Source organism: Anguilla rostrata, chromosome 6 (assembly GCF_018555375.3).
Source record: "Anguilla rostrata isolate EN2019 chromosome 6, ASM1855537v3, whole genome shotgun sequence".
In the NCBI taxonomy this organism is placed as follows: Eukaryota; Metazoa; Chordata; class Actinopteri; order Anguilliformes; family Anguillidae; genus Anguilla; species Anguilla rostrata.
The window spans coordinates 17,649,456-17,675,202 of record NC_057938.1 but is presented as its reverse complement, the minus strand read 5'-3'; the positions used below and the strand labels follow the sequence as shown (position 1 = coordinate 17,675,202).

Here is a 25,747-nt window from a genome sequence, read left to right as displayed (position 1 = left end):
AACAGAACCAGGTCACTGTAGGGCACTCCCAATGCAAGGCAGTATCAGCCATCCAAGTTCCAACTAGAAGCAGGTGTACTACATGGACACTACACCTCTGTTAGCAGCATATTAAAGTGCTTGTTTTGAGACCTGGTATGGCTTAAGGGCCTGAACTTGCCCAAACCCTTTAGCACATGCAAAACCTTTTAGCACATCCCAAACGACTAACAAGACCAATGATTGGTCACAATTTTTTTTAGCACCAATCATTGACGGCGTTATTAGTTTTGCGTGTGCTAAAAGTTTTTGCACTGGCTGAAGGCGCCAAGAGCGCTACTCCCATTCCTGCAGTGAACACAGACCCCGCCCCACACCCACGGTCACGTCAGCCGGCTTGGTGCGAAGGCGGACGCTCGTCTGCCTCCAGCACGCTTCATCCACCCGCGGCCTTTAAAAGGCAATGTCACCCAGGACGCCCGAAGTTCATCGGCTGGAACATAATCTAAGCCATTAGCCTAATAAAAATTGGCACGGCGGAATTCATTGAACAGACTGAGAGCGCAAAACAAGATTAATGGCAATACACGCTTATGTTCTCGTACGGCCATCTGCACACTGTGACACGAGGATGAAAACGGAATCGATAAGACTGCAGACACGGGGCAGCGTACAAAGTTCAACAGACGCTCTGACCCGTGGGTGGGTAAATACATCTGGGTTCAAAAAGGGGGCGGGGGGTAATTAATTTAAGCTAATAAGGGCGCCCTCACACAAATTGACCCATTGCTTCATTTCCGTGGCAAGCTTTCAACGTGACGGAGCGCGCATTTCCCCACGGACCTTCCCCCATCGACTTCCAAAGGGCAAAACTCACAGTGTCATCTGTTGTGAAATGACACTGACCTCTGATGATGCATAGCTGTTTGGAAACCCCTCGGCTGATATCTGTTCTGAGAGAATCTCATTTTTTCCCCCATCTCCCAGAACCATTTTAAAGGCTACGCGCAGAATGACACTTTTACGGCCAGGAGAAACTGAATGGACATTACGACGGAGGTGCGAGCTGTGAAGGTCTACAGGTGACAAAGAAAATATAATACATAATGGACACTCTGCCTTACCTTACATGATAGTCTGTTGCGGGTCTTAGATCTTTCAAATTACACTCCAATTCCTCTCCACTGGGGGGGGGGGAATGAGCAAAAGAACAAAGTTAAACACAGATGGTATTAGAGAAAATGCACCTGAGGATCAAACATCTCCAACATCACTTTTAAAGTCCACCTCTAAGCTCACCGAATGGCCAAATGTAGTCAATTTCATCCGAAAAGCTAACCAGAAATATCTTCAATTTCAACTAATGAGCCATTACAAAATGGGTTCAATTTTATCCATAGTACCAGCCCAAAATGTAATCTTTTTTTAGTATCAGTCTTGTCCAAGGCTGATGTGGCTTTTGATCATCACAATGACTCACCCAAATTGCAGTCATGAACTATCCTCACAGCAGCCATTCCGCGAGCTCGTGAAGTAAATAAGATAAACAGTCTGAAGCCCGCTGTGCCGCGTCTGAGCGGAAACTTCAAACATTTCCCAAGTTTCTATTTTAATAAATACGGGTAAGCGCAGACTTCGCGGCAGGATGTCAAGGCCCGGGCTCACCTGTAGACCACGCGGTACTTCCCGTCGCGTCCCTTGTCCGAGAGCGTGACCTCGTAGCTGCAGGAGTAGGGCAGGTCGCTGTTGTGCCTGTCCCTGCTCAGGAGACCGGCCGGAGGGGTCCAGCTCAGCACGGCCGTCCGGGCTTGGATGTTGGAAACCTTCCGGAAACACACAACACATAACGCCCATGTTTTTATAAATAACTCATGCAAACAGCCAAGTGACTGACAGCACTGCTTTGGATAATCAGACGTGTTTGTGACGAAACGATAAAAACTGGGAGACTTCATCAATTCTTAGGTTGTCCTCTAGCAATGCCTTGTTTTGACTTCAACCCCCCCCCCCCGCCTTCGAAAAATTAACAACAACAACAACAACAACAACAACAACAACAACAACAACAACAACAACAACAACAACAACAACAACAACAACAACAACAACAACAACAACAACAACAACAACAACAACAACAACAACAAATAAATAAATAAATAAATAAATAAATAAATAAAAGCCTGCATTTAACTGTGCCAGCTCTCACAACTGCAAGAACTTCCAAGAAAATGAACACAATATATTTCTGCCAGAATGTAATTCAGTTAGCAATAAAATAATGACAATGTATTGATTGCTTCCGAACTAAAGTCTCATCAGACACAGAAGATTGAATTTTGAGTATAAAAATGTTTTTAAAAAATCTAAATTAAACCATAAACAAACTAAACAACGAAAAGTGACATACTGGTTGACTAATTTCACACTTTATAAAGACGGAGACCAGTAAACCCAGACACAGTCTCAAATGCGGGCTTTTCGCAAAAATTACTTTTGAGCATGTTGGTCTTTTCTCAAGTTGACACAACCTACTCTTTTCCTTTCGGAATATTTTCCAACATTCTTAAAACCAGTTTGCGTTGGTTCTACATAGAATATTAATTGAGTTTGTCTGACTTCACTGCTGCTACTTAGCAAGTGAGACTAATTCGATGCCTCGGTAAAGAAACATTGACGACGGCTCTTGGCGCATGGTCAGTGGGAGGGCTTAAATGGAAGGCACATCGGGAGAGGCGGGTTTAATGGCCTGTGCTCGTCTCCTGCAGTGAGAAGCAGCCTCAGCTAGGCGCTACGCTTACGATTCAATCTGTCTGAATGCGCTTGTTAAAAAATATATAAATAAAAAATCGCAAGCAGCAAGGCTGAGAGAAAGAGCAGTAAGTTAACAGCTACTGCTCTTAAAGACGAGAATATGCAGCGCAGGGAAGACGTAGGGCTTCTCATTGGCTGACAGGTGACATGAGTCAAGTCAAACCGTGGGCCGCGTGTTTGAGGAATCAATCGTCTCCCATTCCGACTCCCTTTGTTGTATGAATGGCAAACGGACAATTTACTGACCTTACTTTGAGTGCTTCACAATAAATGCAGTTATACTTTTATTACACTGTAAAATTTTAAATGACTAATGATCGCAGGCCTGGCCCTGCTAAGTCCTGGTGATCTCGGCAAAAACAGCATTTCTGCTTCCTGAAACTCAGGGAGGGATCATCGTGGACTTGAAGGACGTAAATAGACTGAAGGAAAAACCGTGCTCATTTGGTTTATACAGCTAGCAGTTTTAGCACTGAATATCAGTGAATATAACACATCTGTTTATAATTTGATGTTTGAACACCTGAGCCTGCGGTTTAGGCCGGGAACAAACCAACTGCTGTGGCGGCAAAAGCCTCTTTGAAGGGCCGGTTCATTTTCAGCACCCTGCTGGACATTCAACAACATGCTACCAGTGTGTTCCCTCTCATATTATCGCACAGTAAAACTGCCACAGGAGTCTTGTTTTTCTGCACGGGGGTGTCCGATACGACATGAGAAGCTCCTTGTGGGCGTCTGTTTTTCTTCGTCCCAGCAATGAAAAAACAGCCTGATTCTACAAGCGGATTGAAGGCCATGATCAGCTGATCTGTTGGGTCATGTGTTTTAGTGCTGGGTTAGAATGTAACCTGTGGTCACTTCTTCACAGGTTGGACAACCCTGAGCAGTAACACAATACGGTCACATGAACTGGCATTAACTACTGAAAAGTTAACCTGTACAGCTTTGTTAACGTATCTGTGCATTATTAATTCATATTTAACAACCATATTAGTTAATGTCAGTTCATTTAATGTATTTGTAATTTATGTTAACAACTATCCTAGTTATTGGCAATACATATGACCTCTGAGCAAACCAAATTGGCTCACTGTTGTTTTAAATTAAAGTTTTAAATTGGTTTTTATTTATATTAATGAATCAAGAGCCATGTGAATGGCTTAAGGTGAACTCCAAAAAAGTAAAATGGAAAATAAAAACATTTTAAACGTCAATTTTACATGAACTTCCTCGACATTAATTCAATTTGCTCCAAGATGTGTACAGGAAACCAACAGCAGGTTTAGCATAAATGGGACTGAGAAACGAATGCAGTATGGTTGGGCAGCAGCTGGGAGCTGCGTTAGCTGCCGCTGTAGCTACCAGCTGCTTGTGCTTAACTTGAACTGCTTGAGTAAACAACGCAGATATCCTCCTGGAAATCAGGAGGATACTGGGGTGAGTGGGATTTTCTGAGGAGATCAGGTTTCCAGAATACAGCGAGATTTCCGCATTTATCTCTCCAAGGCATCTCTGCCAGGCTAAAGCATTCCGCTCTCAGACTCCTCTTAGTGATGTCACCGGATGGCAGACATGGCTGTTACAATGTCATACAATGTTACCGTTACTGATGAGGCAGCATCGGCAATGCACGTAAAAAGAGACTGCATTATTTAAATGATTGATCCTTGTACATAAGACTTGCAGACCGTCTTATTTCCAAGGAGCCCAATTCAGTTTTTTGCTGTGCAAATCAAATTCTACCATCTTGTTCTCCACTGTAATAAAATCAGGCTCTAAACGGCATTGACCACAGAGGGATAATTTATGTTCCACCTTCTGTCCGCCAGTGCGTCTGTAATGTGCAGCATGAGTGCACATTTGTCTGCCTGCGTGTCTAAGTGTATATTCAGGTGCACGTCTCTTAGTCTGTCGGTGTGTGTGTGTGCGTACGTATGTGTCCGAGTGTGCGTGCCTGCATGTTTGTGTTAATATGTGGGTGTCTACGTGCGTCTGCATGTGTCAGAGAGGCATCCTCAGGACGGCCGTCACTCTGGTCACGTGGAACTCTCGCCGCCACACGAGGTGCCTCCCTCACCGCCCGAAAACAGAAACACCTTCCGTTTCCCGCACCCCTCTCGCTCATTCAGGCTGAAACACTGGAGCGGGGAACAATCTGAGGCTCTGCTTCGGGAATCTCTCCAACACACACCGCTCTTAGGTAAAAGGGGATTTCCATTACGGTGAAACATGCAGGCTGGGGCCTTCCTGTGTGAAGTCTGGCACACTATCCAGAGTATTTTCCTGCCTCTCGCCCAGGGCATGCTGGGATAGGCTCCAGGATTTTTCCCCGCGTACAGATGATGGATGTACAGATGGATAGGGAAATTTGCATGCAGTTCAGTTCAGGGAGTGGGAGCAAAGGAAGGACTGATGGAGGGATGCACTGATGGACATGTGGTGTGAACACGGACTCCGCCCGCCTCTAACTCAGAACGAGTCGTAACGCGAATATGGGAACGCACTCGTTTGTGAGCACAGCGACCGTGGCCACTACCACCGGGGGGCAGCACTGCACTCTTACAGATGGACATTTCTGTTGAAGCTCCTCACTGCAAATCCGCTCGCACAGACAGGTCTGACTGGATACGATTCACTGCTTCTTTTAAAAAAATTGCCAGATTGAGAGTTCTCTAAATATTGAACAGACCGTGTCCCAAGATAACCTCAACGGAGAAAACTGAAAAATTTTCGCTGTGAAGAAGAACGTACAGGGATCTAATTATAAGGGATTTCGCCACGGCAGTTGAAGGAAGTATCGAGTACTGGGTGACAGTACAGAAGGGTAAACCACTTATTGGCAAGAGTCGATACAAAAACAGAATTATCCCCTCCCTCCATTCATTAACGTCTGAACCGAGACACAAATCAGTCTATTTACTCCGTTAGTCCGGTTGTCCAATCAATATGAACTCACTGAGGCTGACAGACCACTAGGAAAGCCTGCATTCGCAAGCTGTGCAAAGACCTACATTATCACCATCAATCTAACTAAAGCTTCAATCTTCATGACAGATAAAAGTCTGTACAAGTACCATCAGAGGAACACTGCGTAAATTAGATGCGCCAAGTACTGTGTGTGGTTCATTATTATTTTTATGGTCACTCTTACATGCCAGTCTATGACTGAAACTGCAAGGTGATATAATGCTGCCACCTTGTGGAAATGTATGGAAAAATACAAACTAAGTCTTTATCTGAGGAAATCTATACAGTGCTGATTCGGCCCCTGATTGCTGGGTCCCATTAAACACATAAGACAGTAAACTGTGTTTGCTGGGCAGGTAACAAAAAGAGGGGGAATAAACTTAAATATAAACACACCTCATGAAGAACATGACATTACATCTCACACAGGAAAAATGCACTGAATTTCTTCTAGAAATTTTACTGTATATCAATTAACAGTTTCTGGGAAGAATATTTGTAACGCCTTCTCCTTTCCAAATTTACTCATTATTTAAAGTACCTGAACCTGCAGTTTGAAAAAATATTACTAGTTATTGCCAAGTACCTATTGCTTTAGAATAAAAATTTATTTTGCTTTATGACAGAGAACCATGATAACACATTTGCAATTTGAGATGTAAGTTTGAATGAATTAAAAATTTTTGTCCATGATGGATAAAATTCAGTTACTTACTCACTTTCTGATTACAAAAGTTGAACAGGCCAAAACAGTTAAGTCATATATAAGTAGTATTATATGTCAGTACAAGGGAATTATAAAGGATAAAAATGTGAACAAAGTCAAAAAACGACATCTGAATTCCAGGAAACATCTGGATGTTTGCACGTGACAAAGACTGACCTGTGGTTTGTCGATTCCTGAAAGCACATCTTGAACTCTTTTTGCCTCCGTGTCATGGTCTGTAACGAGAAATGGAGAGAAAAGAAAAGTGTTATGTCCTTCGCATTCCAGCAGAGGGCAGGATTTTGTCTGCCAATGCAAAAATACAGAAAAGAAAAAGAAAAATGTCAGGAATGGGGTTAGAACAACAAAGAACATCTGGTCAGTAAAATAACTGTAATATGTTAAGAATAACTTGAAAACAAAGAGCGAGTACGTGTCACGATGAAACAGAGACAAAAATTCACATTCAAATACCAAGCAAATTGAAGACAAAAAAAAAGGATCTGACTGACATAACATTTGAATTCAGGTCAGAGAACCACACAACACAGACTCACACCAGCTCAAGTTGCATTTAAGAGGAACTGGCGCGTCGACGTGTTTGGATAGATTCATATTTCCAGGAGAGACTTAATTGTAATTCTCCCCAGTCTCCGTTTCTCCCTTTGGCAATATTCTGTGACTGTCCACGTTCACAGAAAAACAGTAAATTATCAAAAGTTCCAAAGAATGAGATTAGTAGTTCTCTTGAATAACCAGACTCAAGGGGGGGGGGGGCGGGGGTCAGTACCTGGAGAAAGCCCAGACAACATTTAAATCATTACGGCTGTGTGCATCTTCTGCCTTTTACGACTGCTGTTTCCAGTACCTCACAAAATGCTAAGTTCTGATTAGCCGCACGTAGTCTGTGAATAGCAAACTTAAGAGTGTGTTACATTCTCCTGCTCTTTACAGAACTCAAGAAACAGCAAAAATAAATAAAAAGCAAGGGCCTTCAATCTATTTTTTCCAAGTTAAGACCAAAGCGCGCTGTTTTCGTACTGGATCTCAGTCTGGGAAGACGACCACCGCTAATGAGAAAAGCTGGAGGATCATGGGAGGCTTTAGACGGCTGAGGGATAGCAGCGCAGGGAAATGGGCTTGAGGCGGGGGGGGGGGGGAGGTTGGGGGTCTTGTTTTGGTGTGTGCACACACTCCATCGTCATCTTCCTCCAAGCTCCCTTCTCTACAACCTCTACTCTGCTGCCCCCCCCCCCCCTCCCAGGCGTCCCCCAAATCCCTCGCAGGTGCCATCAAATCGCACATCTTGAAATGATTTAGGATTTCAAAACAACCCCGGTTCAGGGCTCTTAATAGAAGCCTTCCCCGGCGCACTCCAGAAACCCGCCGTTTCCGGGTGGGGGTGGGGGTGGGGGGGGGGCGGTGGCTGCTTTGGCCATTAGGGCCCGCTCGGGGCAGGCCTGCGGCGGGCGAGGAGACGTCTGGGCGCGTAAATCACCGCCGCCGGGCCGCGGTCGCGCCGCGAGCCGTCTCCTCTGGACGCCGGTTCAGGGCAGGGTCGGGTTCCGGGGCCCGGGCCCCGCGGCGGGTCCTTGGGCGACTGACCGGGGGTTTAACGGGTTTCGGCTCGCCGAGGACGCGTGGCTGACGGCCGCGTGAACGGCCGCGGGCACGACCCCCCCCCCTTCCTACCGCCGCCCCTTTTCCACATCCTGACGCCAAAGGCCTTCCCGCCAAGGGGCCTTCGGGGGATGGGAGAATGGGTTTTACAGCCCCTGCAGGTCTGACTGTGAATCATCCGTGCGATGATGTCATGACTGCACGACCCTCAGGTGACCCTTCGAGAAGGAGGGCTTTTTTCCTCGAGGGCTGGGGGTGCGCTACACGTGGCTGGTCCTTCCTGAACACGGGCACGAAAACCAGCATGTGGGCGTAGTTTTATCAATGAAAGTTTACTTCAGAAATAAGCAGTGCTTTTGCATTTGAACGTTATGGTGTCACCACTCGATTGCAAAATGGAAACCTAGTTTATAGCAATCAATTAAAAAGATTATCATCTGTGTATGAAACAAGAAAAATTAAAAGGTTTAATGAACGGTACATATCAAGATTACACATGCGCCTTGTTCATTTCCTGTCCACGAAAGATAGCTCCAAATGCTTTTTCCTTTTCCATCTTTTCAAAGTGCTTTTCCCCCTTTTTCTACCCAATCAGGAATGCCTAATAATGCTCAAACTGCAGCACTCATGACAAGGTCTGCTGTAGACTGGCATGTCTGCCCCAAAGCATGCAAGCAGCCAACTCTTCATATCACACCAGATTCTGCAAGCCGGGCTCACACAGACATGAGTCAGAGGAAGTCGTTTCATCTGCAGCCCGACAGGTGAACTCGCGAGCACTCAGCAGGGCTCGCTGGCACACAACGAAATTCTGACTGCAACCTTCGCCAGAGGAAATGAGGAGGTGTCAGCGCTGACCTCCCTATGGAGAACCTTTGCTAAGGGGCAGATACAGCTGCTCCTGGCACAGCACCTTCAAACGTCACCAGAGAGGAGAAGGGAGCCTAGAAATACAGAGAGGTGAAGAGTCACTAGTCCTCTCGATAAAAGATCAGAGTGACAGCTTTAATGGTGCACATTCTTTCTCTCTCTCTCCCCCTCATGGAAGAAACACACACTGACCAAAATCAGTGACCTGTGCAGGTGGCTATGTGCAGATCTGACTGACAAGACCAACACCTCCTGTTCTGTCCACAGGTCAATCAGTGCGACGACAGACTAAAAAGCACCGCAGATATCATACTGTCATCTGCAGCAGAGGATGACCAAGAAATGCATGTCACCAACACCCTACAGTACCACTGCTGGGAAGCCCAACTGCCACCCGTACCAGAAAACATTCGACAGAGTCATGATTTCCTGACAAAGTCAACTTTTCTGCCTACTGCAAAGTACATGTGAAATGTCTACGAAATCCTTGTTGGTACTGAATGAACTTGGGTTACCCCCGTTTATTTTGTGGTTTTGTGGCCTTCGCTTGTCAGAGAACCATGCGAGAACAAAAACCATTCAAGTCCTTTTGCCAGGTCGCTTCCAAGCTTTTCACTTAACAAAGAACATTCTCCTAATAGACCACTTGCCTTCCAGAACCTTCCGCACCATTCTCATGCAAACAGGACGTTGGGGGTGCAAACGGCTTGCCGTTTGGCCGGTCACTTGGACGTGCTCTGGCTGACTGACATGCTCCGAGCTGCTGCCACAGTAAAACGGATGTATTTTTTTTCTCCCCCTTCCCCCTCTCCCCCCAATCTTTTTTACTTGCTGTCCCCTACAGCCCATGCACACGTCCCCTTTTTCTCTCCCTCAAGAAAGAGAGGAAAGCATCTGAGTTTAATTACAGAGTGAGGTCACAGGGACAGATGGAGATGGAGAAAGAAAAGGAGCGGTGATGCGAATGAGAAGGGACGGGGAAGGAAAGGGGAGGGGCACGTTGAGGAGGGCTGACAGGCAAGCGGGGCGGAGGGAGCGGGGTCAGAAAAAACAAAAAACAAAAAACAAAATGGCCTCTGAAAAGGCAGGGGGTTCCGGTGAAACGGAGGCCTTGTAGGACACAGAGGCCCGAAACGGTCGCGGTCTAAGCAGAGTCTGCGCGGCCTCGCCGTCATCATCATCATCCCCATCGCCATCGGCGACGCGGCTCCGAAACACTCCTCTCGCCGTCCGCGGGTGAGAGCCACTCCCCCGCGCGCTAGCCGCAAATCAGCGCCCTCTCTGCGCTCGATGCCGCTTGCCGCGGTCGGCCTCGACAGCGCCTCGCGGAAACGCCACTCCGGCGGAACTGTCCTCGTAGCGGAAAAACGCGTCCCGTGTCGGAGTGGCGCTATTCTCGTCTCTCGTTTCTTTTTTTTCCGCCTTTCCCCTCTCCGGGCGGGCGGGCGGCCATGTGCGTGAGGTCACCCTGAATTCCGCTGGCCGCGCAAATCCGAAGCGCTGCCTGGACTTCCTCCACGGTCCCCCCTCCTCCCCCAAAAAAAAACTACGAGGCGATCGACTCCAAGCGGCCCCCAACTCCAAACTGGAAAGAAAATGTGGTTAATTAGGTTAAATAATGAATAATTCAGTTAATTATGAGTGAGTGAGAGGAAACCAACACTGTGCTCAGGCTATGCGAGCCAGCCGGGCTCCAGCAGTGTGGTGCTGACCCCCGGTGCGCAGCAGGTAAACCCGGAACATTCTCTCAGCCCTCGCGGTTTACACACAAGGCCGCTTGTTTCGATGGTCGCTTCCCCCCTGCTTCAAAGCACAGGTACACAGTGCCCGTTCCCAGGCTCTGCCGGAACCACAGTCCGGTTCGATCCGGTTCAATGCGGTTTAATCTGAACAGGTGGCTTCCGAGTGCCGGAAGATGGAGGGGAGAAATTGTGGGGGGGGGAGAGTTTTTCTGAAAGAATTTCTTAGCCTAAAAAAAAAAAAACAACAAAAAAAAACTTTACAAACACAGCACAGCTAGATGCAATCCCCAGCTGCAGCCAAGTGGAGTCCAGGGACACGCTGGAGAGCGTCTGCCGGATGGTCTCGCTCTGGAAAAACAACCCTGCAGGGGGGTGTGCGGGGGCGGGGGCGGGGGCGGTGGTGTGCGGATGACACCCCGAGGGTCGCACAGACCGGGGGGGGTGGTGAGGGAAGTTGTTGGCGTAGTTCACCAAAGGGCTGCCCCCACATCACATAAGATGTCATTAAAACAGCCCGACCTAAGAATTTCCACATCTGTGCGCGCTGGTCACATGGTGGTGAGCTACGCAGGAACACCCGGGTGCCCAACATCAACAGCTGTGATGAGGCCAGGAAAAAAAAAAAAAGAAAAAAGCAGATTTCACAATCCAAACACACTGAAAGGGATCTCTTGGGAGGGACAATGTGTTTTGGCCTCAAAGCTTAAAGCCTGTTCAACAATGCAAACGCAGGCCTCGAAATACAAAAGACCCTATAGTGACACACCCTTCCAGCAGCTCAACGCTGACCCCTGATGGGGAGAGACGAACTCACATTCCCGATTAGTGACGCTTCACACATTCAGGCCGACCCCCAACTCCAACGCCCCACTGAAGCCCACTGGAAACGGAGAGACTTTAACTGAACGTGAAAAGAGTGTGACGATGGGAAGACGAGTGCACATGTGCGCTGCCCTTTGACCTTTTCTGATCAAAACAACAAATTTGAGCACAAAGAACAATTAGGCTGGGTCCTGTCTGAGTAGGGGGGGGGGGGGGTGCAATGCAATGCCCCAATTATACTGGGGACTGACTACCAATACCAACAACGTTCTTGGCCGGGAGCATCTCGGTAATCCACTTCAGCTCACTGTGCCAGCTTGAGGCTTGTACTGGCCTGTTGTCAGGGATACTGCATGAGACAAACAGCCTATAAAACTAAGATTGACATTAACACGCACGTTTTATTACCTATTTCCTAATTATTTGTAGAAAGGGCTCGACTAAGCAGTGAACTATGCCTTTAAATAGCGGAATTCCAGTTTGGGAAGCGTTCAACGATGCCGTAAACTTTTCCCAAAACGTGTGGGTTATGACAGCGCGGAGAGGAGCTTCCCGAGGCCCGACCGGAGAGAAAGGGGCAAAAAAAAAAATCGGCAGGCTCTGGAGTTCCAGTGTTTTTATCTCCAAATAGCGAGGATTCCATCTGCTTAACAGCTGGGCTGCTCAAATCCCCTTTTCAATGCCAGGGAGCTCAGTTCCATGAGAACGAGAGCGATGCACCTCCCTCCCCAGTCTCTGCTCCTGCCGGCACTTTCTGGCCGGAGGGAGACCTCGATCTGAATAAATGCTTCCTAAGAAATTGCCTCAACGGAAAACAACGATTTTACAAAGAATAACTGGGTGATATAATAATAACAACAACAATAATAATAATAATAATAATAATAATAATAATAATAATAATAACAAATTTTATTTATATAGCGCTTTACCCTACCCAAAGACACTTTACTATATATATATATATTTAACATACAAAAAAAACCCCAGAAAATTCATAAACAACAGTAAGACAATACAACAGTAATATAGACTTGTTATGGAAGCATAAAGTCTCCATAAAAGCTACTTTGGAGTCACTTGAAGTGCAATTTCTAGCTTTAAACCACAAATGTCTGAATGCCCCAACATTGTAAAGCCAATAGTTTGTCTTAAACATAGGCAAATAGCTAAAATATCCTTCATCGAACAAAAAACCATCTGGGCCACTCAAAAACATACACTAAATATACACTGAAGCAATATCAAAACAAAAACCCAGAAAGTGCGCTATCCCTTTAAGAGCTTTGGTTTTTGGGGAAATCAAGGATGCTGATGTGCCCTTCTGGTTCAGAGAGCTTTGTTAAGGAATGACAGAGATTAAACAAATGCTTCTCCTGGCATCGAGATTTCCTTTTGGGATCTGCACATCTGTTAAAAAAATTCTAAACTGGACGAGAGTTTGACAGCGACAAAAACTAAACAATAGCAATCTTTCTGAGGGAGACGCATGCCCAACAGAGGAGAAGGGAGAAAAATGCACAAAGCAATCAAAGCACCTTCACTGAATCCTCACAATACTAATACACATTCTAGCCAATTAACACGTCAAACATAACACGAATGTACAACTCTCAGCTGGACAGATTTACAGCCCTGCCTACGAGGTAGAGAGAGGTAAAGAGAGGTCACTCTCAGCTGACTCTGATTACTCGGTGACAGGGCACTCTATTGGCTCGGCATCACACCACACCAAATGCCATTGGGAGACTGCGAGGGAGTGGAATCCAGGCCCCTCTTCCAGTCAGGAGACCTTGGAGCCCTTTGAGTGGCTGAGCCCTTACTGGAAGGAGAGGAGGAGAAGGGGGAGAGGGGTTGGCAGGAAGTGAAGGGAGATCAGAATGCAGCTCCAGGGGTAAAACCAGACCAACACGGGTCGACCTGTAACAGCGGGGACCGGCAACAAGGCTGGGCAACCAAAGAGAGCAGGAATCAGGCCGAGACAAGCCGTCTCGAGGCGGCTCGACACAGAGAGGGGGGCGGGCGCTAAACCAGGGGAACAGCTGCGAAGCTCGCGCTGTCACTCCCCTTAAGCTCTGTTTATCATACCCGGGCCGGTCCTGGACTGCCACCAGGTTGTGACTGGCACGGTTTCTCCGCCGTTTGCTGGAACGGGTCCGGCATGGCGGGAAGAGGAGGGGAGGGGTCGAGGCGGAAAGGACAGCGCGGACGTCAGTCAATACAAGGCTTTCCATTGTTTCCAGGTGGTGACTGCAGCTCCTATCAACACAGATTAGTTAAAAGGGCGAGCGTGGGACGAGACCTCGCCCCGGTGAACATGACCAGACGGAATGGGGGGGAAGGTTTTCCCCCTGGCACTGGCGAGAGGCTGCCCAATCCAAATCACCACTGACGAACCGCAGCAGAATGTCTGGCACAACTGCCAGTCATAAGGAGACAGCATTCCTTCTCAATCACAGGCAGAAGTGCCCAGCACTACTTATAACAGGGGTGTCCAACCTTATCTGAAAAGGGCCGGTGTGGGTGCAGGTTTTTGTTTTTGCCCAGCACCAAGACACCTGATTCTACTTATCAAGGTCTTTGATTGAATTCCATGATTAGTTAAATAGTTAAATCAAATGTTGTAGTGTTGGGCTAAAACCAAACCTTGCACTACACACTGGCTCTTTTCGGATAAGATTGGACAACCCGGACTTATAATATCACACTTATTTCAAGTGTCACATCACCATACCCCTAAACAGCTGACTCCTAAAATTGAGTCACACAATTGATTTGGACACGGCGACAGAACGGGGGGCAAACACGCTCCCTAAATCTAGAGACAACACGGGGGCGATGCTAGAACAGAACGTCTTCTCCTTCGTTACACAACACCGCAGAGGGGAAGCCAGAGCAACGACCCGCACTTTGAGCTCTGGACACGCGACGTGTTTACCGAAAGCGTGGAAGATAATGCAGAGCGATGTTTGTTTTCCATAGGTAATGAAGATCTTCCGTGGTCAACCACCGCGTTCACCCAACTTTCAAGTCGCTGAAGCAGTGCGTTCACCCAGGAAATACGTCATTCTAAAATGAACAAGTGATTCAAACTCAAAGATGAATCGAACCGCTTTTTAGTTTCATCGAGCAGAAGGGTACAAATGAGCCAAAGCTTTCTTCAGAGTGGTTCAGTGGATCCACTTCTCTGTAGCTAATTTCTTTTAAAAATTGAAAGTTTTTTTTTGGAATATCACAAAAAAAAAAACTTACTTTAGTATCCAAAGGGAGCTGAATCAATCATTGCCAGGAAGCCGCCTCACAATCTGGTACTGGACCCAGACTGTGGCGAGCACAGACTGTGGCAGGCAGCCCCATAGGACGGAATGGAATTGGCCATCGCCTTGTCCGGGGGGGAGGAGGGTTTAGGTTGGCAGGCTGACTCCAGCTTCATTGCTCCAACAGGCGTCTCTCTGGTCGACCAGACGACCGTAGATCGGCAGAGAGCTACGTCCATTTTGCCTGACCGCTGCCCCCGTCTGCTCTCAACTTTACAAAGCTCATGAACGTAATGTCCACCAAAAGATTTTCCCCCTGGAACTTATTTTCAAATCGAACGTGTGGTGATGCGGCGACTTCGTCGGCCAATCAGCCACTGCTGACAGCTCCCTGACAACGGCTTAAAACAGGCAGCGAGAAGTGGACTAATGTCCATTGATACTCAGCAGGCCCCATGATGCCACCCCTGCACACAGATGACCGGGGACCGAAGTGTGTTCTTCCAGGCCTGTACCTCTCTAAAGGCCAGCCAGAGTGCTGGGTGAGCGTGCTGGGTGAGCGTGCTGGGTGAGCGTGCTGGGCGAGCGTGCTGGGTGAGCGTGCTGGGCGAGCATGCTGGGTGAGCGTGCTGGGCGAGCGTGCTGGGTGAGCGTGCTGGGTGAGCGTGCTGGGTGAGCGTGCTGGGTGAGCGTGCTGGGTGAGCGTGCTGGGACCTCCTCGTTGGCAGGAATGCGCATTCGCAGGTCCAGACGGGAGTGGGCTGCTTGTTTTCTTAGAGCGGGCCCTGTCTGGTATTCCAGACTCGGGCTGGGCCCGGATTCCAGGCAGCCGAACCCCAGCGCCAGGCGCTCCACGTCTGTCCCGGTTTGGGCAATTTGGAGTTATGGTGAAGCGAAGGAAGAAGGACCATAACTGCGCTGGTGCTATCACCAGTCCGCCCGCACGCACACAAATTCCGGACACGCACCCAGACACACACACACACACACAGACATTCCCCCAACCGCACGTATCAGCACGGTCAAACTTATTACTACTCTCACACTACATTTTTAACTCAGACGCAACTGCTAGAGCACGCAGGCTTTATGTATGTGTGTGCACGTGTGTGTGTGTGTGTATGATACTATGTATATATGCGTATGTGTGCGTGTGTGTGTGTGTGTATGATACTATGTATGTATGCGTATGTGTGCGTGTGTGTGTGTGTATGATACTATGTATATATGCGTATATGTGCGTGTGTGTGTGTGTGCATGTGAGAGAGGAGGGTGCGCTCATGATGCAGAGAGGCCCTGCTTGTTCCCCTCTCTACGCCTGACACTCTGGGCAGGCCTGTGAGTCTGCAGACACTGCTGTGCTTGTTACACATCCTCCATTACCCGTCCAGATCACCCCGCAGAGCGCTCGGTCCCCCCGGGGGGGGCGCTCTCATTTACCCTCGTATAAGAGCGGTGGAATAAACGCAGTCTCTGAAGGCCAGGACACCTGGACATTTACCCACAATTCCCCTGGTGTCCACAGCCCTATCTATCTGCCATTGCTTCATTGCGTTTCTCTCCACACCATTAGCTTTCCCACTCTCCTGAACGTGTCTGAAGCAGGTACGCTTCAATCGGATCCAGCGCGGAGGTGAAGAGGCAGGGGGGGGGGGTTCGTTACGTCCTGCCGATTACGTACGTCCCTTCAGCGAGCACCGGAGGGAGACCTGGGACCGTTTTGGAGATCTGACTTCTGGGGTCAACCGATTACAGATGAGGGGGGAAGACAAAAGAGGAATAACTCCCAGGGGCCCCGCAGCGCATGCTGGACCGATTGCCGTGTGACATGACGGCTGACGCCCTTGACGGATTTGTCGTTTGATTAAAAGCAGCGAGAGCGAAAGCCGGGCCTCCGGGTTTCAAACGCGGGCGGGACCGGGGCCTCCCTTTGATCTGGGCCGCGCTCGCGCTCACACGCAGCTCAAAGCGCCATATGGGCCGCGGCAGCGGAGAACGCGGCGGGTTTGGCGAACCCTTCGCGGGATTCACGCGAGCCGCTCGTAAACTGGCGGGCGGGCGGCGACGCAGAAGAAAAGCACGGAAAACCCGCTGTCTTACGAAGCCGCGGACGGCCGGCGCTCGGCAGGTGCGCTCTCCGAAACGCGGCGTTTCGGTGACGTCAGCAAGCACCCGAGGGCGGGGCCACCCCTTGTTATATATATATCTTTTTGTTGTAGCAAGCTGGGATCCCAGCGCACAATGGAACGTTCTAGCGTCCGGGGGGGAGGGGTGGGGGGGGAGGCCTCGGAAAACGCGGAGCCTGATCCGCTAGGAAAACCGCGCGCCCAGGCCCGCCTCTCTAAAACAGCAGAGCGCAGGTGGCGGTACGCTTCGGCGGCCTTGCCGTTTTTAATAGGGTCGTTCCCGCGCTCCCCCCGACCGCCCCCACCCCCACCTGTCAGCACTTCTAAATGCCGACGGGGGCCGGTAATGACCGGGTCTGCGGGGCCCGTGAGAGCCCTTATCGCTTTTTTACTTTTCGAGGCCTATCCTACCGTGCGATTAAAAAAAAAAAACCGCCCTTTACGCCGCCGGCCTCCGGTCTCACAGGCAGGCCTCTGTTTCACTACGCTCGCGCAGGTGTGCGTGGGGCACGGAGCGGCCGACGGGGTGGATGACGGCGGCCTGAAAGGGTTCGTTTAAACCTCCCCCCGCCCCACCCCCGCCTCCAGCCCCCCCTGGAACGATGGCCCCCTTCGGGGAGAAAAGAGGGCCTGTTGAGAGCGTCGGCGGTGATGAGTCCGTGCGTCGGGGCCGTGTGCACACTGCACGCCGCTGTGCGGTAAAGCAACGAGGGGGGCTCTGACCGCCGCTTCGTGGGGGGAGAGAGCGAGAAGGCCGCGCCTGCCGCACAAGGGCCGCTTTGTGGGGGTGAGGAAAAACGATAGCGCCGCGGAACTCCACCGGCTACGCGGTTCCTATGACTACGCCCCCTCTCGTTCCGCCCCTCTCTCTCCCCGTACAAGCTAGAGATTTCAGATGCAGGAATACTCGCCTCCCCACCAGCAATGGGCTTGTGTAAGCGGCCAGAACCCCTCGACGGGGGGGCCAAATGAGTTAAATAAATAAGCATACCGAGAACAGGAACAAAAGACAAAAAAAAATGATCCAAAGACAAGTCATTCCACCACACATGGACAAATATCTAACCTCAGAGCTATTTGTATTCCTAACTTCGTTAGCCTCTGAGCCAACTTCATTGCAACATACTGGACACTCGAATATCCATATGAAAAACTTTCGACTGCCCCTGTCCAATGAATAAGCAAATTTTAAAAAACAATAGATGCGACCGGGAGATACTTGTGTGATGTTCAACTGATTCGAGGTCACCTGCGGCAGTTTCCAGAATATATTAATAAGCCGAATGCATACAAATACTGTTCAACATGTGGACCAAAATGGGGCTTGAAATCAATTTAAGGTTTCCTGGAACACTATCTAAAAACAAGCCTGGGGGAATGTGTTGAGTTGGACATGCAGAGCACACAGAAGTCAACGGCCCTTGCAAAGCTGATTTACAAAGGCTTGGCATATCCAACCAAACACTTACCCTCCTTTAAAAGTGCCTTTTAAAATCCAATTTTTTCTTCTCGTGGATTACACTAATGTGGGAAGGCTCTAAAGACAGCGTGATGGAGGTGATTATAAAAACGGCGGTCAATAATGATTTTTCAATCAGCAATAACTGTTCAAGCGCAGGCCTCTTCAGTTCATCGCTCCTTTAGCTCCCTCCTTCCTTAGAACAAAGTTCCTCCTGTCACAAAGTGCGAGGAAAGTATCAAATTTGGGCACCGCGAGAAACCTTAATGCGTGATTGCAGCACTGGAGCCCGGCTGTGAAATTGCGACCATTAAAATTCTTAGCGGGACGCTCCTCGATGCTACAAACTTTCTCGGAGACAAACTGTCGACACCCCGCGCGCCGGCGTTCCCCCTGCGCCGTGGCATCGAACCGAAGACGCGGTGCGCGAGCAATCACCACCAATCAGCGGCGCGTGGGGGGATAGGAACTGAAGCAGCGCTAAGCTGCGTGTACACCCGCTGCCTTTCATAAGTATCAGAGACAAAGTTTGCCTTCTGGAGGCAGGCGGCTGCTGCAGGCCCGTCTCTCCAGTTGAACCCGCGGGGCCCGATAGGTCTTCTGCGTGGTGACAGTTGCCAGGACGGTGCACAGCGACAGCAGTGAGGTTTTGTGAACCTCTCAATTGTGGAACCATTGCTGTGCTGCCGATCAGATTCTTAGGGCATGAATTTATTTCACAATCACTAGGCTTCACACCGCACTGCAAAGCACATGATAGATCCACCCATTTTAGTGGTGGCTGACACAAGGCCTCCCCCCTCATAAATGTAAACTGATGATGATGATGATAATTATTATTATTATTATTATTAGTATTGTTATTATTAATAATAATAAGACAGAACACAGGGGGCATTTCAGAGGATAGCCCAGGCAGTGGAGACCTTACCTTGCAGGTCTGGCTCGCTGGCTCTGGGGCTGCTTCGCGCCCGCCTGTCCGTCTTCTTGATGCCGGGGCTGCCACCGCCGCCGCCGCCCCCTCCCCCGCCCCCGACGCCGCCGTGGCTCTTGCCGTAGCCGTTGTGCGTGGCGGTGCAGCCGCCGCCGCCGCCGCCGCCGCCGCTCTTGTAAACGGAGGAGGGCGGGCTGTTGAGCCGGTTCTGCCTGTCCAGCTGCCTCTCCTTGATCTTCTTGGGCTGCGGCTTGCTGTACTGCTCCTCCCGCCCGATGTAGCTGGACATCCCGTACACCGGGATGATTTCTGCAAGGCCAGGGGGAGACGGGGAGAGAGGAGGAGGGCGGGCGTGAGTGGCAGAGCCGAGCCGTCTGAGCCGCTCTGAGCCGGCTCGCGCAGTCGCCCACAGCTCTCATTGGATTTTGCTTAATCCCCAAGGCGACTGAGTTCTCAGCTGATATGACTTCCTCTGATAAAGCCGTTTGAGTTGGTTATAGTCTGTCGTATGCCTGGTAGCCTAACATATGCTCAAATGTGGAACGATGTTATCATGTCAAAACAGCTGCACTGTCGAATGTGAATTTAAAAGTAACACCAATGTGGTGTGCTGGCGCTCTCTTACCTTCACTGTACATAGGAGGAAGGTGATGTTGGTAGTACTGATGGGGGGACATGTCGCCTGGGCTGACTGGCGGGTAGAAGGCGGTGTGAGAGTTGGGGATGAAGTGGGGGTGGGTCAGGTACGGGGGCAAGTGGTGAGTGGGGGAGATGGCCGGGGAGTAGCTGGGAGGGTAACATTCTGGAGACTGAGGGGTAACCACAACTCTCCGGACCCCAGTGTTGTCCTCCAAAACCTGCAGAAAGAGAGAGGAGAGTGATTTGAGAGAGAGCGAGTGCGCGCGCATGCGTGTGTGGCTGTGTGTGTGTGTGTGTGTGTGTGTGTGTGGAGGGGGTTCTGTCGGTGAGAGCAAGACTACATGCTGTGTGAGCACCACTGTCTCGTACACACCTGAGAAATATGCCCCATTAATTTCTGTCACACATTTTTTCCCTCATTAATAAGGACAAATTACTGAGCTTCCACATACTTGGCAAAATTGTAATAGCAATAATGGAAGAAAAAAAATCACCATCTGCCTGAACTTGTAACCCTGTTTTTTTTTTTCGACAAAGTGCATCAATCTGCATGCAGCCGTGTTATGAGAATGTCAAGTCTGCTTATCGGAGACTTGGATCATGTTTGGACTTGGTTGGCATTCGCGGCCTGAATGGAGAAACTCGGGCTGAATTTGTTTTCGTCACTCGCCTCTCGTTAGGCCAAGGCTGACGGAAGGCCTGGAATGTTCCGGGGGCCCCCACCGCCTCCATTCCCTGCCATCGTAAAAAACTTCAGCATAGAAACTGCACTCTCAACGCTAGCGGATTTCAATATATCCAAGCAGGTCTAGTTGGTTAACCATCCATTTTTTCCCCCCATGTCTCCTTTGTGTTCAATGGTTCAATGTTTTTTTTGAACAAAAAGATGATGAAAAGTCAACTTAGTGCTTCAAAGCATTGAGAAATAGTGGTGATCAAGAGACGATCAAAAACACAAGTAAAGCAAAAACTAAAAATAGCAGTAAGACCATCATTAGTCAGTCCGAGTTTCAAATATTGAGAAAGCTACTGATCAATGCTATTGACATCAAGTATCATGAATATAACGGCATAAATTCCCAAAACAAACACAATACCACTATGTTACATCTGTGTACATTCTGCCATGAAAGTAACTTTGAATTGCTTGTAGGTCATTATAAAAAAAGTAAAGTAACAGCACACACGCACGACAACACACATTTAATTCATTAGTTTATCTGACAGGGAGACTGTACATTAACAAAATTTCTGTAATTGTGCCGGAGTCAGCCAGGAGGGGCTCATTTTCATCTGTAGTCCCTGGGCTACATGTCTGTGGAAGGAAACCGGAGTACCTGGAGGAACCCACGTGAACACGGGGAGAATATGCAAATTCCACACAGAGAGAGAGATCAACCGGGACTCAAACCCGGAACCTCCTTCTGGCGAGGTAACCGCTGCATTGCGGTGCATTTATTGCCCAAGCGCTGCATTTATTGCCCATTCCCAATCACAGAGGTCTAGTACGTAATTCAGAACGTATGAACGGCGTACATTAACTGCATTGCTAAGTACTTAGCACTAAATTAGATACTAAGTATCAATGATCTCAGTATTTGGATATGGGTTATCCAGTAAGCCTCCCTAGAAAGAAGCCGTCTCACAGGATTACCTCTTTGACAGACCCTCTGTACTCACAGAATGCAAAGTGAGAGGGAAGGAGCCTTGCCCTGACATGCTACAGGGAAATTCTATAAATTTACTCCTGCTGAATTACAAATGTACAGAGCCCCCTGGGGGTCAGGGGGAGAACATTTTGATAAATCGTTCCCTCAAATTAGTAAATAGTTCCCCTCGAATTAGCAATCCGCGCCCTCTCATAACTAACTGATGCCCTCGAATGAGCAATCATTCAAATCATTTAATCAATCAAACTATTCAATTGGTCAGCACAAGTTTGCACTCCACGCCCTCATATCAGTAATTGGAGCTCTGAAATGACTTATTCGTTCCCTCATTTAAACTTTGACACTCATAAAATGCCTTTCGTTTCCGTCTCTCTGGTTGCGGTGACAGCTCATGTCCGGCACAGTGCAGTGTCCTGAACATGCAGAGTGGCCAAGAAGTGCTTTGCTTAAAAAGTGTTGATCATGTTTAGGGTGGTGATGAGGTTAATGACTAATGCCGTAATTTGAGGGAATCAATCAAGTAATTTGAGGGCACAAATTCCAAATTGGTAATTTGAGGACACCAATTAGTAATTCAAGGGAGTGATTTATTATTTGAAGGAAAGGATTACTTATTTGAGGGAACGGATAACTAATTGGGGGGAACAGTTTATCAAGTCGTTCTCCTTCGAGACCAAGGGGGCTTGGTACAAACGAAGCAGCTGTTTATTCGAATTTCCTGGACGGAGCGTTGACGGGAAAATAATTTACTGTTTAAAAGTAACCATCAGGGAGATTAGGAGCTCAAGATGTTGGCCCGGGTCCGGAGCAAAGAGAGGTGGCTAACTTATCGTCAAGACGACCGGCCCTCCTGAGAAACAGGCCCTGTGGGTTACCTCTTGCCAGTCGAGGTGAAACGCATAACCATTCGAGTTTACACACCAAAACCAAAGGTCCACTACTTCCTCCGAGACACAAGCCAGCACCATAAAAAAAGAGTTTCCTGATTCTCATATTCACAGAACCATGTGATGGGGAGAGTTAAAGTCAGCAGATTAAAAACAGAATGTGCGAGTGGAATTCGTTCCAGAGAAAGGGGGGGACTTATTTTCCGAAAGGGCTTCTTTAAACGACCCCTGTAGACCCCCTCCCCCTCCCTCCCTTATCCCCACCACCCCCGCATGGCTAGGTTGCACAAACCATACAAAAAAGCGTACTTCTGTTTACATGCAAATAAGGCCAGAGTCTAAGCTTCTATGTGTTTAGATACTGGACATACACCAGGTTGGCACATCTTCAAAGTGCTCTTTGATCAACACATACGCTGACACAAATAGGCCAGAAGAACTTGCATAACACTCAGAGCTCAGTGGATGAAACAGCAGTCCATCGCTATGCTCACTGGCTTTTCCAAAGGGTTCGTGATTAAAGGGCATCAAGGGCATTTTTGTTCATAGAAACCTACACTTGATAATGTACACCATTGAATATATGGGCATCACATTTGCCAAAATCTAAAAGCATCTGAAAACACAACCCAGGGAAAGTGACTGGACATCCCAAGCATGCACTGAGTATGTTGTAAACAGGATATATGATAACTACCTGTTTTGACCAACCTTTTCAGGGCTGTTTCCACTAGTAATAATGAGAACAATCACTATAAAATTCTAGTACCTGTACCAATTCAAATTCATTTTTTGCCTAAAACGGTAACAATAAACATGAACTGGAATGGTAACGACAGCCAGCGTCCAGATCACTCTCGGTGATTTTTTGAGTACATTATAAAATGATTTTTTTTTAAACGCGTACCCAATCACAGTTGTGTACGGTATGCACTACAGGTACTGATGATGATGCAATGAAATGTTCCCCGGTTACGGATGCTAGTGAACGGCTTAAGAGTTCATCATTACGGATGCAGTTACCAAAAATGTGCCTAAGGTTTCCCGAGGTTTGACTTGGCCAGATTTCCGTTTTACCCTAAGCCTGAAAAATCCAGATTTCCCTAGCGCAGGCTCGCGGCGCCGCAAACATCGAGCGTCTCATTTTGTGGGAAGGGGGTGGGCGGCGTGACCAAAGTCTGGAGGGAAGAGTCATGTACGCGCCCGGCCAAAAAAAAAAAAACAAAAAAAAAACGCTCTCCCGCTCCCAAAAAGCGCTGCTCCCCCCCCCACACAGGCCCTGATCCCTGCTGGTGCTGCTCCCCCCACACAGGCCCTGATCCCTGCTGGTGCTGCTCCCCCCCACACAGGCCCTGATCCCTGCTGGTGCTGCTCCCCCCACACAGGCCCTGATCCCTGCTGGTGCTGCTCCCCCCACACAGGCCCTGATCCCTGCTGGCGCTGCTCTCCCCCACACAGGCCCTGATCCCTGCTGGCGCTGCTCCCCCCCACACAGGCCCTGATCCCTGCTGGCGCTGCTCCCCCCACACAGGCCCTGATCCCTGCTGGCGCTGCTCCCCCCACACAGGCCCTGATCCCTGCTGGCGCTGCTCCCCCCACACAGGCCCTGATCCCTGCTGGCGCTGCTCCCCCCACACAGGCCCTGATCCCTGCTGGCGCTGCTCCCCCCACACAGGCCCTGATCCCTGCTGGCGCTGCTCCCCCCCACACAGGCCCTGATCCCTGCTGGCGCTGCTCCCCCCCACACAGGCCCTGATCCCTGCTGGCGCTGCTCCCCCCCACACAGGCCCTGATCCCTGCTGGCTCCCGGAGACGGCCAGCCGCTTCTCGGGGGGCTTCGGCAGCGCTTACGTAACGCTGACTCCATTTCCCGCTCGCCGCTGGCACGCTCCGCTGTTTGCCTCCGAGCGGCCGCGCGTCCAGCCAGCCTAACACCCCCCCGGCCGCCCACACCGCCCCCCCTCACCCCCGGACAGCCGGCGGGGCCCGGCGGGAACCCGCGGGGACCGGTCGCACCGGGGGACGGGGGAAGCAAACAAACGCCATCGCCTCAGAGTTTCCCCTCATTCTGAGCCTCTGGCCCCGCCGGTCCGTGCAGGAGCTAAATCTCACAGCGTCTCAGCAGAAGCTGAAGCAAAGGGGAAAAAAAGAAATCTGACTGCCCTTGTTTTCACAGGAGGGGTGATGAGGAGACGTGGGGGGGGGGAGGGGGGGTGAGGGGGGGTTGGGGGTGGTAAAAACTTCAGCTTGCCATGTCCGCTCTTATCCTAGATAGTTTCGTTCGTATCTGCTCTGACCTTTTCCTGGAAATATCAGCGCCGGGCCTGACCTTTTCCCGAAGCGCGGCGGATTGTCAGGGCTGAAAGGCGGGCGGGACCCCGCCCCCTCCCCTCCGTGTCAGACAGGGCGCGTTGTTGCGGGAGATCGCGCGCCGTGATGCGAGCGCTCGGACAGCGGCTGTCCTTTCCCCTAAAATCAGCCGGCCTGCCCGTCTACGACGCCGGGGTCCGTCTGAGCCCGAAAGAATAGCCTGCGTCTAAATCAGAGGCGAACGCTACAGATTTTTTTTCCCCCCCAAGGGTTCAATGCCTCCAGCCTGTTCTTTCACAGTAAAAACGAAGGAGGAACAGACCATTTCCACAGCAAACTGTTGAAGTCTAAGCCTCATGCCAGTCAACGGGATTAGAAAACTTTCATTACCCTAAGAGCCTTGGGAAAGGGGGTGGGACCAATGCCAGACATGCCACTGTTTGCTTGTTCATTAAGCTCATCATTTTATCGTCACTCAAGGCCTGAAAGATTTCAGTGAATTATAACAGCCCACATCTGCAGTTAGTGGTGGGCGGAAGCACCATGGTGTTCTTGGAACGGGTGACTGTAAACAAGATTTCTGGATAGGATGGCTGTGTGACCAACTCCGAGATACACCCTTTGTTTCCAGTGTTTTGTGGAGTGAGAATAAAACTGAAACAGTTTAAAAGCTGTTTTCTTATAACCAGATTTTGAAAAAAATAAAACAGAGTCCCAATAATTTATTTGACTTCAATTTGGATATTTAGTAAAGGACACAAAATACACTGAAAACTAAAGAGGTCAATTACAAAGTGACGCTCACTTGAAATGTTCTGGAAAACTAAGCAAGTACCCACAGACAGAGATGAACATACTGAAAAGCATTTACTTGAGCAAACAACTACCGAGCCAAATGTAAAAAGGTGGCCCTAAATGAGCCGATTCATCCATGCGTGTCACTAC

The 25,747-nt window shown here is 49.3% G+C and overlaps 1 protein-coding gene across 2 annotated transcripts in view; it reads right to left on the bottom strand.

The window, feature by feature from the left end:
* The window catches only part of fndc3ba (fibronectin type III domain containing 3Ba), a 147,771-nt gene that overhangs the window by 40,385 nt on the left and 81,639 nt on the right, over nt 1-25,747 (bottom strand). For both annotated transcript variants that reach the window (XM_064338733.1, XM_064338734.1), the window contains exons 5-9: nt 19,922-20,153; nt 19,294-19,605; nt 6,644-6,702; nt 1,645-1,802; nt 1,104-1,163 (exon numbers count right to left, since the gene is read on the bottom strand). In XM_064338733.1, the coding sequence (XP_064194803.1) occupies nt 1,104-1,163; nt 1,645-1,802; nt 6,644-6,702; nt 19,294-19,605; nt 19,922-20,153 (821 nt within the window). The remainder of the gene's footprint in view (nt 1-1,103; nt 1,164-1,644; nt 1,803-6,643; nt 6,703-19,293; nt 19,606-19,921; nt 20,154-25,747) is intronic.